Genomic DNA, 22758 nt, shown 5'->3' with positions numbered 1-22758 from the left:
GAACAGGGTAGGGCTGGTGGATGAGAAAAGGCAAATTTGTGAGTCTAGACCCGCGAAGTTCCTGTTACTGGTCGGCCCCTTTCCTCTGCGTAGTTTGGACCGGGACCACCGAGCAAGGAGACGCGAGTGTGGCAAGGTGGGTGGCGCGGGGTGCGGTGTCCTACATTCCGGAAACCCCCCCTGCGGCCCGGGGTCGGAGTGAGGGGTGAGGGGGGTCGTCTCTCCCCCAGGTCCCTTTGCTCCGCGCCGCCGCGTCCCACCTTCGCGCCTCCTCTGCGGAAGCGTCGCGCCCGCTCGATGGCCGCCCTCGGAGCCGCGTCCCGCAGGGGTCGCCGGGGGGCCGCGGCCGAGGCCGGGGCGCGACGCCGGCGTCGGGGCGCGGGCCTGGGGGCGGTGGCGGGCCGGGGCGCGCGCACCGTGGGGCCGGCGTTCGGGCGCGGCCCCGGCCTCGCCTCCCCGCGCTCGCGGCGCCGCCTCCTCCCCACGCCGCCGGCGCGGTCCGGGGGCGGGGACTCGCCGCTGCGGAGGCCGGAGACGCGGCGGCGCTGGGCGCGGCGCGGGGCGCACGGCGCGGGGCGGACGAGAGCGCGAGGCCGGCGGCGGGGGAGCGCCAGGCGGCCTGGGAGCCGGGCCCGCAGCGCCGATCGGCCGCCGGAGCCGCGGCAGGAGGTGAGTGCGCGGCGCGCGTGTCCCGGCTCCGGGGCCGCCCCGGCCGCCTTGCCCCTCCCCGTCCCTCCCTGGCGCACCGCCCGCGTCCGGAGACGGTCCCCCGGCTCGCGCCCGGGCCGCAGCCCGTCACCGGAGCCCGCTCGCGGCCCGAGCCTTCGCCGCGGGGCCGCCTCGGCCCCCGGACCCCCGGCCGCCGCGAGGGGCCGTGCGAGCTCTCTGCCCCTGCGGAGGCCGGTCGGGACGCGCGGGGCCTTTCTTTTTTGTTCTCCGCTTTGTCACGCGCGTCGGCATCCGAAGTCAAAGGCGTGCAGCCCCGAAGTCGCACTAGTGCCGGTCCCGCGGGCGTGACTGGCGCCGGCGGAGGGAGGGGGCCGCGGCGCGCCGCTCACCTCCGCGTCCTGGCACTCGGGCGCCGCGCGGGTGCCCACGTTGGCAGCGGTCGCGTCCTGGCAGGTGACCGGGAGCTGGGCGCCGAGTCCCCCCGGCCACGAGCGCCACAGCGCATCCGGAGCCCGTGTCGGGGACGCTCCGGGCGCCCTCCCTTACGTGTGTTTCTCACCTTTGGCTTGTGTGGAGCATCGATAGAACTTTTGCTCTGGTGTAAAGATAGTCTCCTGGGCTTATACATTAGTTTCTGTTTCACACCCTGTGTGCTATTTTAATGATTTTTTTTTTAAACACAATAAGAAAATAACCTAGTTTGATGAGTGATCTTTTCAGAGGAATTTAAGAAGCCTTGTATTGGGAATGCCATGATGTTGGTCGTTTTCAGATAGCCCCTTTCCAAATTTGCGTGACCAAACTTGTGTGGCCTTCATGGGTCTGAGATTTCCTTTGTCTGGGTTGGGGTCTTGAAGGCCCTACGGCTCAAAATCCCGCAAATGGTGAGGGGCATTCCTAGGGATGGGTTATTAAGATGTCCCACAGCCTGATGAAATGTTTAACAACATTCTAGTGACTCTGTTTGGCTTATGGCCATCAGATTGACTCAAATTTAGGCAGCTTTAGTATTTCTGAAATTTTTGGAGCATGGGACCTGGGGAGGCGTGGAATCTCTTGGCGGTTTGGTCTTTGTGGGTCTCCTAGGGCATTCTAGCTCCTCCTGCTTGTGTTATAGAAGATTAAGGTAAGCTCAGGTGATTGGGAAGAATGCAGAAACCAGTAATTTGGTAAGGCTTGCTGTCCCTAGGCCAGAACTCAATTTTTAAGGCATCATTGGTCAAAAGGACGTTGAATTCTTAGGATGTTTAAAGAAAACAATAAGCTGTTCCAGACGTATCTTGTTCTCCTATGGAGAGGTTTTCGTGTGTGTGTGTGTGTGTGTGTGTGTGTGTGTGTGTGTGTATTTATTTATTTATTTTAATTGGTTTAGTTCAAACATGAAGGACTGTGAACGAGAGGACCGAGTGGTGGTAGGGAGTCTGGGGGGAGGGGGTGGGTTATCAGATATGGACGACGTTGCTTTCGGGAGCTAAGGATGTCATCTCCTTTCTAATTGCTGGCCATGGACCCACTTATTGATGGGGCATGACAAGACTTTGTATTTATATTATTTTTTGAGGGGTGGGTTAGAATGAGGTTGGTTGACTGTGTCAGCCCAGGGCTCTCTATCTTCCGTTGGCTTTTGTGGCCACCTTCCCCCAGCAGGGAGGAAACTGCTGACCTTATTGAAAATCCTCTGAATGTGCAGGCAGGCTTTCTGCATCTGAAGCACAAAGGGGAGAAGGGCAGAGCCTGGGGGAGCTGCCTCTCCAGGGAAGAGTGGGAGGCGTGGGGTGTCATTTCCAGAAGCCTGGGCTGAGCAGGTCCCATGGCTGAGCACCTTGGTGGAAGGGAGCTTGAAGGCCGCATGGCTCCCAGGAAGGGAGGGACGAGAGGCTCCATGCCCTGGTTTTAATTTAGTTGTATTATTTTTATTCCTTTTTTTTTTTTTAATGACCTAATGTGAGAAATAACATCCATCATTTGGATAACGGAGGGGGTGGGGTGGGGGGAAGAACCTCTTATTTTTGTTGTTGTGGTTAATATATAAAAAAAAGACTGTTTTACACTTCTTTTTTTTGCAGAAGTAGGAGGAATGGTCTTTATAATGCTTTTGTCTCACTTCAGAAGAGTGTTGAGTGGTATTTCCATTGCCTGCCCCCCCCCCCCCCCGGAAGAAACATTTTTAGGTTGTGGTCATTTTCTTTTCTAGACTTTTCCAGTTACTGATGTCATTACATGAACAGTCTTGGCTTGAAGTTTAAGAGCTGCTTACTAAGTTCCCAGAGTCTACTTTGCCTCACACAGAAATTTCCTACACTTTTCAGAAAAAAAAGAAGAATAAAGATGCGTGCCTTCTCAGATTGTTAACAATAGCTTGATCTTCTTTTTCTTAAAACCCTTCAGGGCTGTGTTAATAGAACTTCCCCTAGCTAAGATTTTGAAGGTTAATTAGTGCCTGACAGGAGATAGATATCTATAAAAGTACTATATGATTACAATGATACAGATTATAGTTTGCTGTGGTTTCCCAAATTTTTTGATTATTCTCATAATTAAACGAAACACTTAGGATTAATTCAGTGTTGTCTAGCAGTTATCTTAATAGAAAACCATTTTTTAGTTCGTTATTTATAAATCAGGGGCACGTGCTGTTATTATGGTCTTCTATCTCAAGGCCCAGTGTGCAGTCGGGGCTGGATCCCTGCTTCCCCACCGTGGAGGTGGACCCCTGTTCCAAATACTCCTTGAATTTTGAGTATTTTTTGGTCTATTTCTTGTCAGGTCCGATTCTGTCATCATCGATTTTGCTTTGTGATGCGGCTCCTGCGGAGCTGACCAGGGATAAGAAGCCTGCACCTTCCGGGGGCTGGCTTGTGTTTGCCCATGCCTACGTTTATTGCAGTAACGTTAATTTGTGCCTTCTATATGAATCTGAAAGCTTCAGCGCCCCTGTAAGGTTTGGTTTAGTTACAGTTTTTCAGTCTACCTCGCTGTGCCGGGTGCTAAAATCCAAGGAGTTCCTCAGGCAACTCAGAGGGTGGTGACTTTGACCTTCAACAGAGGGGTTGAGAATGCAGATTTAGTTTCTACCTCTCCTTGCACCCATTAGTATTTTATGGTTGTATAATTAGGATACATATAATATATACTTCTAAGTTATTTTTATGTAATTGTTGCGTTGCTGAAACATAGTTGCTCTCACTTTTTGGATAAAAATAAAATGTAACTTTTAGGATTTTCTGCCCCAGCCCTGTGGAACATCTGCTATACCCTCTGGGATGCACGGTCCCTGCTGGTAGACTCAATTCTTACAGCCCAACAGCCATAGACCAGGCATACGTGAATGGGAGTGGTTGTGTCCCAATAAAACCTTATTTATGAACACCCACATTTTAGTTGCATGTGCCTTTCACATGTCATGAAATCTTATTCTTTTGATTTTTTTTCCAGCCATTAAAAACTATGAAAACTAGGCTTACGGGCAGTCTACAGAAACAGGTGGCTGGCAGGATTCAGCCTTTGGGCTGCAGTTTGCCAACTCTGGATCTGGAGGAAATATTTGGGAGTTCTTGCCAAGAGGTAGTCTTGGCATTCATGTAGGAGGCGACCTTTCTTCAGAAAATTCCAAGTGCTGGAAAAAAAACACAGTGGAATTTGGTTGCTCTCATTCATTTCATTCATCCGTCTTGCTCTCTGATTATTTCCACTATGTAATATTATATATGCTTATTAACCTTTAAGGGTTTTTTTTTTTAAAGGTTTTTTTGGAGGTATAATTGACATGTGATGTTATGCTAGTTTCAAGATGTACAGTGTAATAATTCAGTCTTTGTACCTATTGCAAAATGATCACCACAGTACGTTTGTCACCACAGTTACAAAATTGTTTTCCTAGTGGGGAGAACGTTTAAGATGTACTCTCAGCAAAGTCAAATATGCAGTACAGTATTACTAACTGTAGTCTCCACGATGATGAAGCCTTTTCTTTATAAACCGTCAGCTTCCAGACTTGGGGAAAACATGGTGTTTATAATTGGGGGTTGAGGAAGTGAGAGGAGGAGATTCTCTCCCCTTCCTGGTAAGTTTTTAGAGCAATTTAAGAAGAGTGCAATGGACCTGGTCACTCAGTCCTAATGGTTTAGAGCAGGAGTTGACAGACTTCTCTTAGGGGCCAGATAATAAGTATTTTAACCAGTTTAGTCCTCGTAGTAACCCTGTGAGTAGATGTGGATAAGCTCTTCAACTCTGCCTTGTGGCCACAAAACCACTGTGCGCGATAAAAGGAACAGGCCTGGCTGTATTTACAGAGCAGGCCTACTACAAGGGGCTGGTATGCTGACCCCTGGCTTGGAGACCTTCTTGGGGCATCTTAGAATAGCTTTAAACCCTCAAAAAAATGTTGGTGACTGACAGCACCGAGCTGGGGCATTCTCAGGTCTGTTTGCTCACTGCGGGACGTCTGAACTTCCTGCTGAGCACCTCTCTGGCTGTCCAAGATCATGCGAGGCCATTTCCTTTGAGAAGGAATAAAGGTGGGGCTCTCTCACTGTTTGGAGAAGCCATCTTATTTCTACCGTGGTGATGTTGGTCTAGCAAGCTGTTCTGATCTGATTGCTCTTAGGTACAGCTTTTGCCTATAGGATTAAAAACCCCTATGTGGAGGGCTGCCTGGCTCGGTCAGTAGAGCAGGCAACCCTTGATCTTGGGGTTGTCGGTTTGAGCCCCATGTTGGGTGTAGAGATTGCTTAAAAAGAAAATCTTTATTTATTTATTTAAAAAAAATTTTTTTTAAGTTTATTTATTTTTGAGACAGAGACAGAGCATGAACGGGGGAGGGGCAGAGAGAGAGGGAGACACAGAATCGGAAGCAGGCTCCAGGCTCTGAGCCATCGGCCCAGAGCCCGACGCGGGGCTCGAACTCACGGACCGCGAGATCGTGACCTGAGCCGAAGTCGGACGCTTAACCGACTGAGCCACCCAGGTGCCCCAAAAAGAAAATCTTTAAAAAAACACAACCCTATGTAGAAGTAAGGACATGAGAAAAAAATAAAAGTATTTAACCAGTAGGTTCAAGGGGCCAGTGCATTTAGCAGATTGCTCATTTTCAGGTGTTTTTTCTTTTCTTTAAAAAAGTAATTAGTGGTTTTTGTCTTCTATAAAAATTTTTGTCTTCTAGGCAAACAGTAATTTTAACCAGTAGGTTGAATTTTTTTTTTTAAGTTTATTCATTTGAAGAGGGAGACTGTGTGAGTGAGCAGGTATGCACGAGCAGGGCAGGGGCAGGGAGAGATGGAGAGGGAGAATATAGGGCTTGATCCCACGAACCATGAGGTCATGACCTGAGCCAAAATCGAGAGCCGCTTAGCCGACTGAGCCACCCAGGTGCCCCTCAGTAGGTTGAATTTTAAAAATTAAGCCGGGTTTGGGGGGCACCTGGGTGGCTCAGTCGGTTGAACATTAGGCTCAGGTCATGATCTGGCAGTTTGTGGGTTCCAGCCCAACATTGGGCTGTCTGCTGTTGGCACAGAGCCTGCTTCAGATCCTCTGTCCGCCCCCCCCCCCACCAACCCCTGCACCTTTCACACGTGCACATGCTCTCTCTTTCTCAATCAAAAATAAACATTTAAAAAAATAAAATCAAGCCAGTAGAAAGAATTGGCAGTTTTTCATGACTTCTCCAATTTACCAAGAGACTTTCGGTGCAAAAAACACACTGCTTTCTCTTTCTGCAGGAAACCTGGGCTTTCACAGAGTTCAGCTAATTTAGGTTAATCATTTTCCAGTATGTCAGATACTTGTAATCCAGTATGAGACAAAGCATTGTGAAGCCTCAGTTGCAGCCAATGTTAACACGCCTGATGTGTCTCCTAATGCTGCTGCCACCCCCCAGGTCCACAGCACTTCCAAGGTCAAGGGAGGAGAGTGTTTGGTGTGCCTGCCACCTGTAAACCGTGGCTCTGCGTGACCGTCTCAGTGTTCCTCGGGCTCCGGCATTTCCTACCTGGAAGTGCCCTTCTGTTACAGTCCCGGAAGTCGGCGCTGAAGCACCTTACCAGCCAGGGGTTCGGTGCTGGCTTCCCTTCCGCATCTCACCCTCTTACCTGGGCGGCCCTGTGTCCATTGGGAGCCCAGGGCTTTCCTAACCGTGCCTTCTGGGCAGCTGCACCCCTTCCTGGCCAGCCAAGCACTGGGTCGTAGTGAGGGGCTTCCTCGAACCTCTCTTTTTCATAACGTGGTTCTGGTCGGGGGTGCTCCTGCTGCAGCGGCAGCCAGGAGCCAGCACCGGTGATGGGGGTTACTGTGCTTCGGGACAGCAGAGTCTATAGGATGAGCACGTCAGGCTGGTTCCTTATAAAGCAGCATGGTGGTGGAAGGAAGACATCCGTCACCTTTTTGTTATAAGATGAGAAGACTCGCTGTAGAAATGGTTTCTTAATCCTCTTTCCATCTCTAATAATAATAGCATTTATTGAGCAGGTACTATGTGCCAGATGTGGTTCTAAGCCGTTCTCCTATCTCAATTCATGCGGTCCTTACAGTAACCTTGTGAGGAGGAGAGTGATGCTCAGATAGGTCCTGTGGCTCCTGACAGGTGGAACCAGGGCCCCACACTGGCCAGCAGGTTCCAGAGTTTGTTCTGTTAACACTGCCCTGAGCTGCTTGCTGCTAGCACAGCACCTGTCTCCTGGTGGTTGCTCAGTATCTTTTCAGTTGGCTGGCTCAAGAAAGGAGAATATTGAATGATCATCAGAACACTTCCCTTGAAGTGAGAATTGAGTCTATATTTATAGTTTTCAGACTTGTAGTCTATCCATCCATTGACTTCTATCTGCTGGGATAACAAAAGGTCATCCAAGGATCCCATCTAGAAATACAGTCTTAGGGAATTAAGTATATGATAAAGATAGGCTTTCAAAGCCCAAGGTAAAAACAGATTTTTCAGTAAAGGGTGCTGACAGAACTGACTAGCCATTACAAAACAAAGAAACAAACAAACAAACAAAACCACCAAAAAAAAAACCCACAACCTGTATTTTTTGCATTTTTTTTTTTTTACCTCTTACATCAAAAGGGAATTCCAAGTGGATGAAAGATTTAAATAAATATATGAGACCATAGGTATGTTGAGAGGAGATATGGGTAAATGTATTTCTAAACTTAGAAAATGTCTAAGTATAAACAAAATCCAGATTCAATAAGAGACTGACACGATTAGGTTACTTTAAAACACCACCCACAACTAAAAACTATGGGCAAAAGATTTCAAAGAGAAAGTCAAGGAACAAATGAAAAATTGAGAGAAAAAAAAGATATTCCCATGAAAGACAAAAGGTTTGTTTAACAAAGAGCTCTTACAGATCAACAAGATGAACACCGAAGTTTAAATATGGACAGAAAATATGAAAAGGCATTTTACCAAAATGAACATACAGATCACCAGTAAATGAAAAGATGTTCATTTATGCTTATAACTAAAGAAATGTTTGTTTTGTTTTTTTTTTTTTACTATTTATTTTGAGAGAGCGAGCGAGCCAGGATGTGGAGGAGGGAGGAGGAGAGGGAGAGGAGAGAAAGAGTCTCAAGGAGGCTCTGCACTGTTAGCACAGAACCCTGGATGGGGCTTGATCCCATGAACTGTGAGATCGTGACCTGAACTGAAATCAAGAGTTTGGACGCTTAACTGACTGAGCCACCCAGGTGCCCCAAGGAATGTATTTCTTCTTAAGTAGATAGACTCCATGCCCATTCATGGGGCTTGACCTCACAACCCTGAGGTTAAAAGTCATGTCCTCTACCCGCTGAGCCAGCAACGTGCCCCAAGAAATGTATTTTAAAATATCATTACTGGTGAGATTGCCAAATGTTAAAATGTTTTATTTTGTGTGTTATTGTGTGAGAGAACAGACATTTCTCATACTAGTGGGAGAGTAAATTGTTGGAACTGCTTTGGAAGCCAATATAGTAAGAGCTATCAAACATTTTTTTTAGAGAATTTGGATTTATAAGAGAGTTGCAAAAACAGTACAGAAGGTTCCCATGTATTCTTCACCCAGCAGTCCCCTTAATTAGTTGTCATGTCTCTATGACAGTCTGTCGGTCTTTCCCTTGCTTTTCACGATCTTGACACTTTGAAGAGTGCTAGTCAGGTGTTTCGTAGAAGGTCCCTCAATTTAAGTTCCCCTGAACTTTTCTCCCGGTGCATCGTATTAGGCATTACGTGACGTCAGCGTGGCTCAATGGTGACGTTTACCTTGATCACCTGGCTAAAGTGATATCTGCCAGGGTTCTCCACTGTGTGCCCGTTGTAGTTTGCTAAATATTTAGGAGGCAATAAGATTTATAAGTTTTTTTTAATGTTTGTTTATTTTTGAGAGAGCGCATGTGCACAGGCAAGTAGGGGAGGGGCAGAGAAAGAGGGGGACAGGATCCAAAGAGGGCTCTGTGATGCGGGGCTTGAACTCACAAACCATGAGATCATAATCTGAACTGAAGCTGGACGCTTAGCCAAATGAGCCACTTGGGTGTCCCAAGGGCCATCAGTTTTAAAGGCCTATGACCCCGCAGTACCACTTACTGAAATTTATCTCCACCTGTCTCTGATTTATTTCATCACCTGCAAAATTGGGGTGACCAGTGCCCCTGTCAGAGCTGATGGGAAGATTCAGTGAGCGCTGTATTTGAAACATTTGATCAGTGCCTCACGCACAGTAAGCTCCTTGCTGGTTCAGCATCCCTTCCCAGAGCCCCTGGAAGCCAACTGTGTTTGGAATTCAGAATTCAGAGGATAATAAGATGTGCTTATATATTACATGACAGCCCCAGCAGGGTCATAACCAGACACTAATGCTTCTGTAGCAAAACCTATGAATATTCACATGAAGGGAGAAAGATAAAGACTCTAAGTAGCTTCAGGTGAGTTCTGATCAGACCTTGATCTGAGTTCAGGTCAGGTTTTGTTGCTGGGTAAGTCTTTTAAAATCCCTTTGGGCTTTTAGAGCCTTTTGGATTTCAGGATTGTGGGTGAGGATGGCACCCCTGGATAGGAGTTTGCAGACACAAACGTGGATGTGAAAGGTGTTCGTGGCAGCATGGTTGGAAATAAGCCTAGAAAACCCCGAATGGTCCTCTGTAGGAGAGTGGTTAAATAAATCCTGGCACACAGTGGTGCCCCATTCAGACCTTTAAAGAGAAAAAGGCACACCGTAATCTGCCTCTAGGAAAAGTACGATAAGATACATTACTAAATAATTGACATTTACAGAACAGTGTGAATGATCTTGTTTGCACTTAAAAATATGTCACTGCTCGTTTATGCATTAAGAAACATCTAGAGTGACCTCTAGAAGAGTTTCTGTGTATTAGAATCCCCTGGGAAGATTGAAAAATACCAATACCTGGGTCCTCCTCTGAAGCTATTGAATTGGAGGGGCGCCTGGGTGGCTCAGTCAGTTAAGCATCAGACTTTTGCTCAGATCATGATCTCACGGTTTGTGAGTTCAAGCCCACTCTGTCAACCCAGAGCCTGCTTTGGATCCTCTGTGCCCCTCTCTGTCTGCCTCTCTCTCTCAAAAATAAACACTAAAAACAAACAAACCCTTTAAAGCCACCCAGTTGGAAGTGGAGGAGTGGGGCCCATGCTTGGGTCCCAGGCAGTGCTGGTGTCCTGCAAGGGTTGACATCACCTGGAATACAAGGGGTGATGACATCAGGTGGGAGGAGGGAGTCTTTGCACTGTGTTTTTCTCCCCAGTTGTACTTGTAGTTATATATTTATTATTTTTTTTAAGTTTAAAAAGAGTATAAAAAGACTTTTGGATGGAAATCAGATATAAGGCAGTGAAAAAACACATTTTCAGCAGATACATAGAATTTTCCAGAAGTTCAGGATTTCTGAGCATTACTCTCCTTTAATAGGTACATGCTTGCTGATTGCAACTGATAATCGATTTTTAAAAAAATTCTTTTCCTCTTTCATCCTGAGAGAGCAGAAGCTGGTGAGGAAGGCACCAGCACAGGCTGAGGTTAGTTCTGTGCTTCAGCATTCTGGGGGTGCTTTATTTTAGGTGAGTCGCCGAGATTGTGCATGTCTCCATTTAGACTCCCACACTAGTACTAATTATTCAGAAGGAAGAGGTCTCCCGGTGACATACGTAGAAATACTTCAGGGCTAGAGCCGGCCCTGTCAGCTCTTCTCTGTGCTTACTCAAATGAACTTAAGCTGGAGGTTGAGTCCCACATGGTCTTTGATTGCCCCTCCTCTCCCCCCTCGCCCTTCACACCTCCCTCCTGCCTTTATTGTGGCCTACACCTGGCATAAAAAGGTCCCTGTTCTCAGAGATGCTTTTTGTTGTGCGTGCCACCCTCCCTCTGATAAGGTCTCATTTTATCTGGCTCAGCAAAGCCATCTGGAAAGGTCGGCTTTCCTTGTGTGTTGTGCCCAGTGCTGGTGTCTAGGCAGACCTGGTCTTGGGTGGAAGCCCACGGACAAAGCTGATGGCTCCCTTCTTGTAGAGGCCATGTCTGGGCCTCTCTGGAGAAGGGGATCGCTCCGTGCAGTTCTCCTGCTTAACATGGACATGCACCCAGAGAGAGAAGCAGGCATTCAGAGCAAGATTGGGCCAGTGCCTCACTCCTGCTGGCAGAGCCCTATGGGGGGCGGGCGGTCCACTTACTCTGTGGGCATCCACAGTCCTGGGCGCTTGCCCGGCTTTGCTCACCAAATGGTTTAATTGGGTGTCATTAGTAATTCTGTCCAGCGTGAAAAACCATCTCTTATTAGGCCTCAAATAAAAAAGCCCTCTTTGGGGAATAAATCAGAAATGGATTTTTTTTTCCCCCTAAAGTGACACGGAAGCATTTCATATTTGCTACTGCTGTTCACAGAGATGAATAATTCTCAACCTGTAGTGGAGAGGCAGGTACTACGCTTATCCCCATTTTACAGAGGAGGAAACAGGTGCATAAGAAGTTGTTATGTGCCCCAGGTCTCGAGCCAGCAGGTGATGGGTCTCCAGGACGATGCTCCCTCCCACGAGCCTGTCCTGGGGAGGCTGGCCCACCCCCTGGGGGCGCACACCAGCGTGGGCTCGGGGTGCACTGCCCACGTGGTCTTCTCCTTGGATGGCTTCTCGTCTTGAGGCGAAAACGCCTTCGCGTTGGCTGTGAGGGTGGATGTGGCCTGCTTCGGGTCCGGCGCTGCTGGCATGGAGGCTTATTTGCTTGTTTTATTTGGCAGATTCTCGCGCAGCCTTTGAGATGATGGGCCTGGGAAACGGACGCCGGAGCATGAAGTCGCCGCCCCTGGTGCTGGCCGCCCTGGTGGCCTGCATCATCGTCCTGGGCTTCAACTACTGGATCGCCAGCTCCCGCAGCGTGGATCTCCAGGTGTCTTGCTGGTTTGTTTGCATGGGTGTCTGAGAGTATTTAAAGTTGCCAAGTGGTGGGGTCGACGGGTGTGCCGTTCACTACCCCCTAAAGCACTACACTCAGTGGCTTGAACGCTCCCTACCCTGAATTGGGGCCTCCACATATCCCTGCCCCCTGCCCGGGGCCGGACTTTGCACACCAACTGTGCCCTGGGGTGGGAGAGGACCTCTTTGCTGCCAGAGCAGCCCTCTCTGCTTTTCCTGTGAGCGGACGATTTTCAGTCGAGCCACTGGGGCTGGCTCTGGGAAGGCCGCTTACTTAATTACACTGACTGCAGTCCATCCGGTCCCCCAGTCCTCTCTAGGTCTCAGCGGTGTTGGGAATGTATGTGCATAATGCGTGTGAGAAATGTGTATGTAGAGGTGCCACTTGTTACTGGCTACTGCCAGTAACAAATCATATCAATCATATCATCCGTATCAATTAAGGATATGCATTTTAGTTTTCCATTTTGTTGTTGGTCATCGTGGGTCAGGCAGGTGCTACACAATGACAGAGAGTCTCGTTGACCAGACTCCCGTCAGGTGCCTCTGACCCCTCTTCCCCACGAGGCCTCCGTCTTGGCCTCCCTCCACCCCTCCTGTCTTCAGCTGGCCCAGCCCACTTAGCAAAGAATCCTGCTAAGTCATCCCTACCTCCCAGTATCTGATCAGGCACCCGCTCCCTCTTCCTTGAAGTCTGACCCCTTGGCCTGCCTTTAGCAAGAAATCCGCCTGCCCTCCGTGTCTCCTCCTAATCCCACCACGGACCCCTCACTCTGTTGGCTCTAAACCCTTAACTGTCCTGGCTGTGTTCACAGTGGAGCCGGTCCTCTCCCCTGCTGCATAGACATGACCCCTGTTGCAGGAGTCTTGAAGGAAGTTTTCCTTGCCATGTTAATGGTGTCAGAATACTTTTTAACAGCGCTTACATACACTGTCTTCTTTTGTACACGAACTCTAAGTGTGGGACTTTATTTTCCCCATTTCCCCGGGGGGGATGCAGACCGAGGCACAAGAGTGGCTGGGATTCCATCCCAGTCTTTCCAGTGGCAGAGCTTGGGCTCGCAGCCATGAAACCCCATCCCATCTGAGCGTCCCCACGCCTGCCTGCCCTGGGTGGGCGGGGTGCTTTCATCTGATCTTCCACTGGAGCCGTTCTCTGGGCAGACGTGGGCTTGGTGTCCAGGGTTCAGGAACTGAATTTGTCTTCAGAGGATTTGTCTGCCAAAGAGTTAAGTGCTCTGTCAGCAGGGGAGGGAAACGGAACTAAATATTTGAGCACCTGGTAAAGCGTGAGGCCCTTTATGTACTTACCTCATTCCAGCCTCCCCGAGTCCCTGGGAGGGGTGCGGTGGTACTTCCTTGGAGGTCACAGTGGCCGCAAGGAAGCCCAGAGAAGTGAATGCCTCTACTTATAACACTTGTCTCTCTCGAAACCCTGTCGTAGCTTCTGCACAATTCACTTCCAGTATTGTTCTTAACAGACAGAATCCCTTAAAGCACATTTTTGAGAGGAAGTGGTTTATTCTCTGGGAAGAGAATTTGCAGAAATTCCATGTGGGCTGTGCAGAACATGCAGAGAAGGTCTGGGGCACGAGGCCTCTGCCCAGTTAGGAGTGGGGAGTGTCTGGCTGGGGAAGGGGACTCGGGAGGAAAGGTCCAGCAGGACTGCCCGTGGGGCCCTGGAGCACCTGTGTGCCGCGTGTCGCCGGCTTCTGGGAGGGAGAAGGCCTCCAGGGACGGCGTGGGGTTCTCCCTCACACGCTGTGGGGTCCCTGTAGACGCGGATCCTGGAGCTGGAGGGCAGGGTCCGCAGGGCGGCCGCGGAGAGAGGTGCCGTGGAGCTGAAGAAGAACGAGTTCCAGGGAGAGCTGGAGAAGCAGCGGGAGCAGCTTGACCGGATCCAGTCCAGCCACGACTCGCAGCTGGAGAGCGTCAACAAGATATACCAGGATGAAAAGGCAAGACCCGCTTTGCTTTCCCCTCAGTTCTGTTCCAGATGCCAGTTGAGACAGCGTCGGGTTCGTCTCAGTGGGAGAATGAACGACCGTGTGGGGACTTTTGTGATGACGTGGCATGGGCCTCTTGACCGTGCTGTGACACACTGACTTTTCCCAGTGCCGTACGTGGTGTCCCTGTCTTCTTTATTTTGTGCATGAAAGTTGTGTCTCTTCATCCCCTTCCCCAGTTTCACCCATCCCTCACCCTTTCCCTCTGGAAACCGCCAGATGGTTCTCTGTGAGTCTTTTTGCTTATTTTTAGATTCCTTAGGTAAGTGAAATCCTATGACCTATTTGCCTTTCTCCGGTTTATTTCATTTAGTATAATAGCGCCTAGGTCCACCTGTGTTGTTACAAACGGCGAGATTTCGTTCTCTTTTTATGACCGAGAAATATTTCGTTGTACGTTTGTACCACGTCGTCTTCGTCCATTTATCTATCGATGGACACTTGGGCTGCGTCCATACCTCAGCTATCCTGAATAATGCTGCGGCGAACATGGAGTGTCTTTCAAATTAGTATTTTTGTCCAGGTAAATACCCACAAGTGGAATTGCTGGATCATATGGTATTTCTGTTTTTAATTTTTTGAGGAACCTCCATATTGCTTTCCACGGTGGCTGCACCAGTTTACATTCCCACCAGCAGTGCAGGAAGGTTCTTTTTCTCCACATCCTCACCAACACTTGTTGTTTCTTGTCTCTTCGACTTTAGCCGTCTGACGGTTGTGAGGGGATATCTCACTGTGGTTTTGGTTTAGAGAAGTACTCTTCATTTACGACATTCGCAAATATGTATTTCTCCTCTGGAAATTGTTCCAGTTTCAATGTTGTTAGAGTAAATTGCTTCCGAATTTTTCTTCATTTATCTTGTAGGTGGGTGGCACTATTTATGCTCCTTAAATCCCCTGGAACTGATTAGAATAGGACCCAGACATCACTCACAGTGTGTATGCAGAACCCCTTAAGGCAGATTTCGGGGAGAAAGGAGAGTTCATTCTGTAGGAATAGAGTTGGCAGAAACTCCATGTGGGTTTTGCAGGATGTGAAGAGAAGGTCTCTGGCCTCCAGGCCTCTGGCAGGTTGGGAAGGAAGAGTGTGGTGGGAACTGGGGAGTGTGGGGCTGGGAGGGGACCCGGGAGGGACCAGCAGGACTGGGCGGAGATGGGCTCCTTCTCCGGCCAGGGCCAGCTGGGGTCTAGAACCAGTTGTTCTCCTGTGCAGGGAGGGAGGAAAAATAAGGGGGGTGTTTCAGATGTCTGTCTTCCTGCTTCGACATTCCTGTGTGTGTACATGTGTCATTACCTAAAAACTGAACTCTCCTCCTTAGGAAGAGTGGCCTTTTACTCTGAGCCTCTGGCCTTCCTATGTTTTTATTTTTAGGGTTTTTCTTTTTGAAACGGTAGTGATGGGAGATAGGGTGGGTGTGTGTCCATGTGTGGTGTTTGGTTGTTGCTTTTAGGTATCCTTGTTTTCATTTATTTATTTTTCATGTTTATTCATTTTTCGGGGGGGGGGGGGCGACAGAGTGCGAGTGGGGGAGGGGCAGAGAGAGAGAGGGAGACACAGAATCCCAAGCAGGCTCCAGGCTCTGAGCTGTCAGCACAGAGCCCAATGCAGGGCTTGACCCATGAACCGTGAGATCATGACGCGAGCTGAATGAAGTTAGATGCTTAACTGACTGAGCCACCCAGGCCCCGCCCCCCCTTTTTTTAACGTAAGTATCTTTGTTTTCTTAACTCCATCAGTCTACCAAGTGCTTTTGAAATTTTACCGTCCTGTGAAATCCAAAATTCTGGGCGTGATAATCTCCCACTCTGTTCAGTCTCCTCCAAACTTCTGAACATTTCATGTATGTTGCATGAAAGTGTGAGTGCACATTTTGGGTGGGGAGAAGGAAAAGAGGTTGTGGGTTAATTTCTGCTCGTGGGCATTCTGCTTGGGTATGGGTACAAGCTGGTTTGGCTCCAGACCCCTGTAAGGGCGGCAGACAACCAGGTTTCCCATATAGGGTGGACAGACTCCTCAGAGAATGTGCTGCATAAAATCGTTTGTTCCAGAGAATTCTAGATAATGCAGTCAGTGAAGCATCATCCCACAGGTGAGTCCTCGAGATAGAAATGCTGGTTCATTTAAGTATAAGCCGATGTGGAGATAAGATGACAAGCTTGGAATTCTTTGAAATGTGACTGAGCAGCTGTTTCCTGGAAACGTCTCCCTATATAAGAAGAAATGAGAGGGAACATTTTCTAGCCAGAAACCAGGTGACTCTTTCACCTTGGTTCTTTTTTTTTTTTTTTTCCCCTTAAATGTTTGTTTATTTTTGAGAGAGCACAAGCAAGGGAGGGGCAGAGAAAGAGAGAGTGAGAGACAGAGGATCCGAAGTGGGCTCTGTCCTGACAGCAGGACACCCGGGAATCACGAGATGATGACCTGAGCCAAAGTCAGATGCTTAACCTATGAGCCACCCTCACCTTAGTTCCTAATGCTTCAGTTTTATGACTTCTTTTTAAAAGGGGGCGTAATGCAAGGTCTTAGCTGTCCTGCCACATGCCCAATAAGAATTGTTTGGGGGTTCAAGGTGGGGGGAGGCTCTCGTAGTTGCAATAAACAACTCACGGTAGATACTGAAAATCGAGGAGTCCCAGTAAAGAGGGTGAAACACACATTTGAAAGACAGACACTGGGGAAGAATAAGAGTCTCTTTTCATTTGGAGTTTTGAACTTTTAGAATAGGTGATAGAAAGTTGGTTTAATTTTGGGCGTGGGGGGCTAGTTTCTTAGCTCTAGGAGGATCTAAGCTGTAACTTGGTGTAGTGGTGAAAGGCATGGGTGTCCAGTCAGGCAGACCTGGGTTCAAATCCTGTTTTCCATAGCTCCATGATATCGGGCAAATCACTTAAATTCTCTGGGCCTGTGTTTTCAGCTCTCGAGTGAGAATAACAGCAGAATCCCCGTTACGCTTTGTGAGGTTTCAGTGAGATAATATTTATGAAAGGCTTAACACAATGCTTGACACGGACTAGCAGCTCAAAACCCAGTAGCTGGTGTTACTACAACTAACCCTAGTGATCATAGTTAACGATAACAGCACAGACACAGGGGTAGTAGTAAACCACAGCATCAGTGGTAGTAATGCTGTTCTTTTTGGTAAGGACCTTTTCCCCCCCAGTTAAAACCGTGAAACAAAACTGTCCTACCTTTAAGAAAGGATTAAAAAGATGCTAGGGTGTCCGTGAGAACCAAGAGCGAATACTGCAGCTGGGCCACAGAAAGAGTGTCCTAGTGACAGTCACCACCCCAGCGACGAGAGCTCACGTTCACGGAGTCTCTGCTTAGCCAGGCACCAAGGTAAGCATGTCACAGGGATTGTTCCCTGAATTTCTCTCAACAGCCTCATGAGAACGCCAGTCAGGCTCAGAGAATTCGTAGCCATCCCCCAGGACGAGGCCTAGACCCTGGACAGCCCCCCGGTGGGCCTCCCTCGGCTCTGCAGACACAGGGCCATGGTGAGGGGGCGCTCTCCAGAGCTCTCCATCCTCTAAATAACACGGGGCGGGGGGGGGGGGGGGACGGGAGGGGGCTGCAGGAAACCAGTCTGGCCCAAGTCCAAAGTTGTTGAAGCTTGGGTGATGGGATCCTGTGTGTATCTCTATGGTTCAAAAGACCACAGTATTCCAGCTAGCTCTCCTCTGGCCCTAATTCCAAATTCTCTGGCAAAAACACCTGATTCTTTCAATATGGCCAGGAAGTTCGCAGAGAAGTGTGGCTGGTCTGTCACCCCTGTATGTTATTCCCCGCCCCCCACCATATGTATGTATATGTACATAATGTATATGTATATTTATGTTAGGAGGGTAGCACCTGTAGTTTGAGTTGGAATGAGGCTCTTTCTCGGAATGATCAAGAGTCACCTGGTGGTCTAATAGATCCCCTGGCTACGTATGGCTGTTGACCACCTAAAATGTGGTTAGCGGGCCTGAGGAACTGAATTTTGAATTTTGTTTATTTCTAACTACATTTAAATAGCCATATATAGGACAGCACAGGTGTGAATGATAGAGGCAGAACTCTGGTAATAAAAAGGCTGGGTTTGGCTGCTGATTAATAGTCTTGTTCAGTGGGAGAGCAGTTGGGCCAAGGCTTGGTCTTCTTAGCTTCTCTGGTGTCTTTTCCCTTTTGCTGTTTGCTTCAGAATTGGGCCTTGGGAGGTGAGGTCACCTTGTGATCGGACGACCGGTCTCCCTGTGAATGCATCTGTCGCTCGGATGTTGGGTCTCAGAGACTATTGAATTTTTCTCAAAAGATGATGCACACACGTGTGCAGTTGTTTCTAAGCGCTCAGATCCTTGCGATGCAGGTACCTCATCTGGAGACCGGTGACGGGAGACGCTGGGCGTTTTGTAGTATTGCATTTTTAAAAATAAAATTGCCTTACCAGGGTTTTTATTTTCATTTCTTTGACTCTCAAATCTGATTCCTCAATGAAATGATTTTAAGTAGAGGGCAGTAAGTTATGGGCATTATGATTAAAAGATAGAATTCTTTTTTTTTTTTTTTTAAGTTTATTTTGAGGGAGAGAGTGAGCGGGGGAGGGGCAGAGAGAGAGGGGAGAAAGAGAGAGGCTCCATGCTGAAGTGCTAAGCCCAACGCGGGGCTCGATCTCATGAAGTGTGAGATCACGACCTGAGCCGAGATCAAGAGTTGGACGCTCAACCTTCTGAGCCACCCAGGCGCCCGAGAGATATAATTCTTTAAAAATAATCTAGCAGTGTTGTTACAAGTTAGTTGATGTTAATACTTTTTTTTTCCCTAAGGTATTTCTTACATCTTTACCCATGTTTACTGGAATCCTGGAAATTTTTTAGGAAGTGCGCCAAGTTGGAAACTTACTGCTCACCACTTTTTCCCCCGAGGTTGCCAGCTCCTCCAGAGTGGGAATATGGGTGTGTGTGCAGCGCCTCAGCTCCGAGGCCAGCTTGCTCGGGCACCCCTTCCCATGTCGCCCGGAACGGGTGGGCCCCAGTGTGAAACCTCACGTGAGCTCCGGATAGCCGTGCCGTGGGTCTGTAACAAGACCTAGAACAGTGTTATTTTGCAAGCAGGAACTGCGGAGAAGTCACAAGAATAATAAGCTCGTGCCTATGTGCTCCTCCCCCAGAAAGGATTTAAAACAAAAAATATTATAAAGTTGAGGTCCCCTGTATTCTCCTTCTCCGTTCTTTCCCTCTTTCCTTCCTGCCCGAAGATAGTCACCGTCACTAACTTTTATTTAAGAGTTTTAATTCCAGCATAGTTAACATACGGTGTTGTGTTAGTTTCAGGTGGACAGTGTAGAGATTCACCACTTCCTTACATCACCCAGTGCTCATCACAGTAAGTGCTCTCCTTAGTCCCCAATCACCTGTTCACCCATTCACCCCACTATTAAGAATTTCAGAGGTAATAGTTTGTTACATGTGTCGACCGGCCAGAGCATTGATCAGTCAGATTCTATCTTGGTAATTTAAATTCACCCACTGACTTTTTTTCATGTTTATTTATTTTGAGAGTGGGAGAGAGCACGAGCAGGGGAGGGGCAGAGAGAGAGAGCGAGAGAGAATCCCAAGCGGGCTCCACTGTCAGCAGAGTCCAACGTGGAGCTCGATCTCACAAACCGTGAGAGCATGACCTAAACCAGAATCAAGAGTCGGACCCTTAACTGAGCTACCCAGGCTCCCTTCACTGATTTTTTAAAAATTTGAACTGAAGTTTCTGATTTTTTTTTTAAATTTTAATGTTTGTTTAATTTTGAGAGAGAGAGAGAACATTAGCAGGGGAGGGGCAGAAAGAGGGAGACACAGATCCAAAGCAGGTTCCAGGCTCTGAGGTGTCAGCACAGAGCCCGATGCGGGGCTTGAACTCCCGAACCATGAGATCATGACCTGAGCCCAAGTCGGATGTTCAACTGACTGAGCCACCCAGGCGCCCTGAGTTTTGTTTTTTTATTGTAATCACTTCAACTGAGACTTCAGCTGATTCTTGAAGATGGATCTGTTGTTTTCATTTCCCTTCTTTTCTGCTTCCTCGTCTATGGCAGAAATAGGTACGGTGAAGATGATTTGACTACATAAATGCAATTATGTAGGCTAACATACACTTCTGTAACTTGGCAGAAACACCGGTGTAGTCGCTTCGTGAGTTGTATATGAGAAGGGATATTCAGTTTTTTGAAATAAACAACAAAATGATTGTGTAAGGCAGCCTTAAATAACTTTCAGAAAAATTGCCTTTTAAATTACCAAGGGGTCCCGGGGTGGCTCAGTCCGTTGAGTGTCTGACTCTTAATTTTGGCTTCTGTCATGGTCTCAAGGTTCACGGGATCGAGCCCTGTGTCAGGCTCTGCATGGACGGTGTGGAGCCTGCTTGGGATTCTCTTTCTGCCCCTTCCCTGCTCGCTTGTGCATGCTTGCGCGCTCTCTCCCCCTCCCCCCAAATAAATAAATAAACATTAAATGACTGAAATACTATTATTCTTAGTTTTGAAAATGAAAAACAAATTTTAAATCCCCCGTGCTTCCATCACTCAGAGACAATGCTCTTTTTAAAACATACAGGTTGACATCTAAACTTTTAAACATCATTGTTATATTCAAGTTTTTGTAAATGTAAGTAAGCTGTGAAAATAAGCAGCAGTGGGGGGATTAAATGAGAAACACACTTGAACACGTCTGGTTTTTGCACATCATTAAACACCCAGAAACTCTTGGCTTATTATGCATTATTCTCTTAGCAGCGTTGAGGTGACCACCCCTTCCAGACGAGAATATTCTTCGTAAATGTTTGCTGAAGGGAACTTTTGTAGACTCCCTTCATATCTATTTGGTACAGGTGACTGTGTTTTGAATAGGAAGATGCACATGTCACGTTCTGGTAATCCATTGTTGCCTCAGAAATTACCGCAAAACTTAGAGGTTTAAAACCTTGACAGCGTTTATTTTGCTCATCTGGGAGGGCTCAGCAGAAGATTGTCTCTGTTCCACATTTCTCTGTTTGGGTGCCCAAAGGCTCAAGGCAGAATCGCCTGAAGGTTCCCTCATTCGTATGTCTGGTGGTCAGTGACACAAGACCTCGGTGGGGTCAAGGCCACAATGCTCGCTTTTCCCACACGGCTGCTCGGCTTCCTTGAAGCCTGGAGGCTGGGTTCCCAGGGTGCCGTCCTGACAGGGAGGGAGGGGGTGGGCCTGGAGGAGGCCGTCACCTTCTGTGTTGGTTTCCGGGGGGCTGCCGCATAACAAGTTCACCCAAACCAGGCGTAGAGCAGTACAAACGTATCGTTTCCCGGCTCTGGAGGCTGGAAGCTCCACATCAAGGTGTTAGCAGGGCTGTGCCCCCTTAAAGGCTCTAGGGGCCTTCCTTAACCGCTTCTGGCCTCTGCCGCCGTCCCCAGCTTCTGCCTCCGTCCTCACCTGGCCATCTTCCCTTTGTGTCTCTGGAACTTTTGCCTCTTATCTTGAGTCCTGCTAACTTGGGCGCCATCCTCAGGACTTCATTTTATCCTGACTGTATCTGCGTGGACCCCGTTTCTCAATAAGGTGATTCTTGGATTCTGGGTAGACATGAATTTTGGGGGTACACTGGCCAACCCGCTGCCCCTTGTATTGGCTGCTTCAGAAGTCAGGAGGGTCAATGGCATTCCTAGGAGCATGTCGCTAGGGCCGGCCCACGTTGAAAAGGGCCGGAACTAGGCTCCACCTGTGGAACAGTGTCAAAGACCTTGGGGTCACGTTTTTAAGCCACCACAGTTTTGGTGAAGTACTTTTATTTTTTTTACGGGTGAATATATTTTTACGTGTCAAACAGGGTTTGTTTTTTTTAATGTTTATTTGTTTTGAGAGAGAGAGAGGGAGAGGGAGGATCCCAAGCAGGCTCTGCACTGTCAGTGTAGAGCCTGATGCGTGGCTTGAACTCACAAACTGTGAGATTGACCTGAGCTGAAATCAAAAGTCGGATGCTTAACCAACTGAGCCACCCAGGTGCCCCTCAAACAGGTTAGGTGGTTTTTTTTAATGCTTATTTATTTTTGAGAGAGAGAGAGAGACAGAGTATGAGTGGGAGAGGGGCAGAGAGAGAGGGAGACACAGAATCCGAAGCAGGCTCCGGGCTCCAAGGTGTCAGCACAGAGCCCGACGCGGGGCTTGAACCCACAAACCGCGAGACCATGACCTGAGCCGAAGTCGGATGCTTATCCAGCTGAGCCACCCAGGCGCCCCTAAGAGTGACTTTCTAAAGAACAAGTGACTAATGTTAAGTCTGGTCATTTGTCCTACTTCAGAGTTTTCAGAGTGCTTTCACACACTGAGTACTTGTCATTGCTGGAAGTGCCCGTCCTTAGCTCTGAGCTGCAGGTGCAGCCTGGGCCCTGGAGAGGTCATGCACTGGCTCTCGGGTCTGCAGAGTGGCCTGGGGGGCTGGGCCCCGGCTGCTGGTGCTTTCCATCACCTGGGCTTTACCCTGCTGAATTTTCTTACAGCCTTCAGAGTGTTCTAGATTCTTCTCTCTGGGCCAGCTTTTCTTGTGCCCCTGAAAGCATGGTGATGTTCTTCCAGAGAGGTGGTTTTCTTGGGGGACCAGAGTGGACTTGTCTTCGATTTTTATCCCCTTTTATTACTGTGATTGATGGAAGAATCAAGTGTTCTAGAACAGCTTTCCTGTTTTTA

General features: G+C 48.4%; 1 protein-coding gene across 3 annotated transcripts in view; it reads left to right on the top strand.

Annotated features, from left to right (window-relative positions):
* Window positions 1-57: 57 nt before the first annotated feature.
* GOLM1 (golgi membrane protein 1) overlaps window positions 58-22758 on the top strand; it is a 57160-nt gene continuing 34459 nt past the window's right edge. Inside the window, exons 1-3 of one of the 3 annotated variants that reach the window (XM_042964336.1) lie at window positions 58-136; window positions 11890-12038; window positions 13843-14022. In XM_042964336.1, coding sequence (XP_042820270.1) covers window positions 11910-12038; window positions 13843-14022 — 309 coding nt within the window. In that variant the 5' untranslated portion in view covers window positions 58-136; window positions 11890-11909. Of the gene's footprint in view, window positions 137-562; window positions 670-9184; window positions 9568-11889; window positions 12039-13842; window positions 14023-22758 lie in introns of those variants that run through there. The other 2 variants (XM_042964334.1, XM_042964335.1) reach the window with 2 other exon arrangements.

The sequence above is a fragment of the Panthera tigris genome, chromosome D4, assembly GCF_018350195.1.
Source record: "Panthera tigris isolate Pti1 chromosome D4, P.tigris_Pti1_mat1.1, whole genome shotgun sequence".
Lineage (NCBI taxonomy): Eukaryota > Metazoa > Chordata > Mammalia > Carnivora > Felidae > Panthera > Panthera tigris.
Note: the sequence above shows the minus strand (reverse complement) of the source record. Positions and strands in the feature narration are given on the sequence as shown.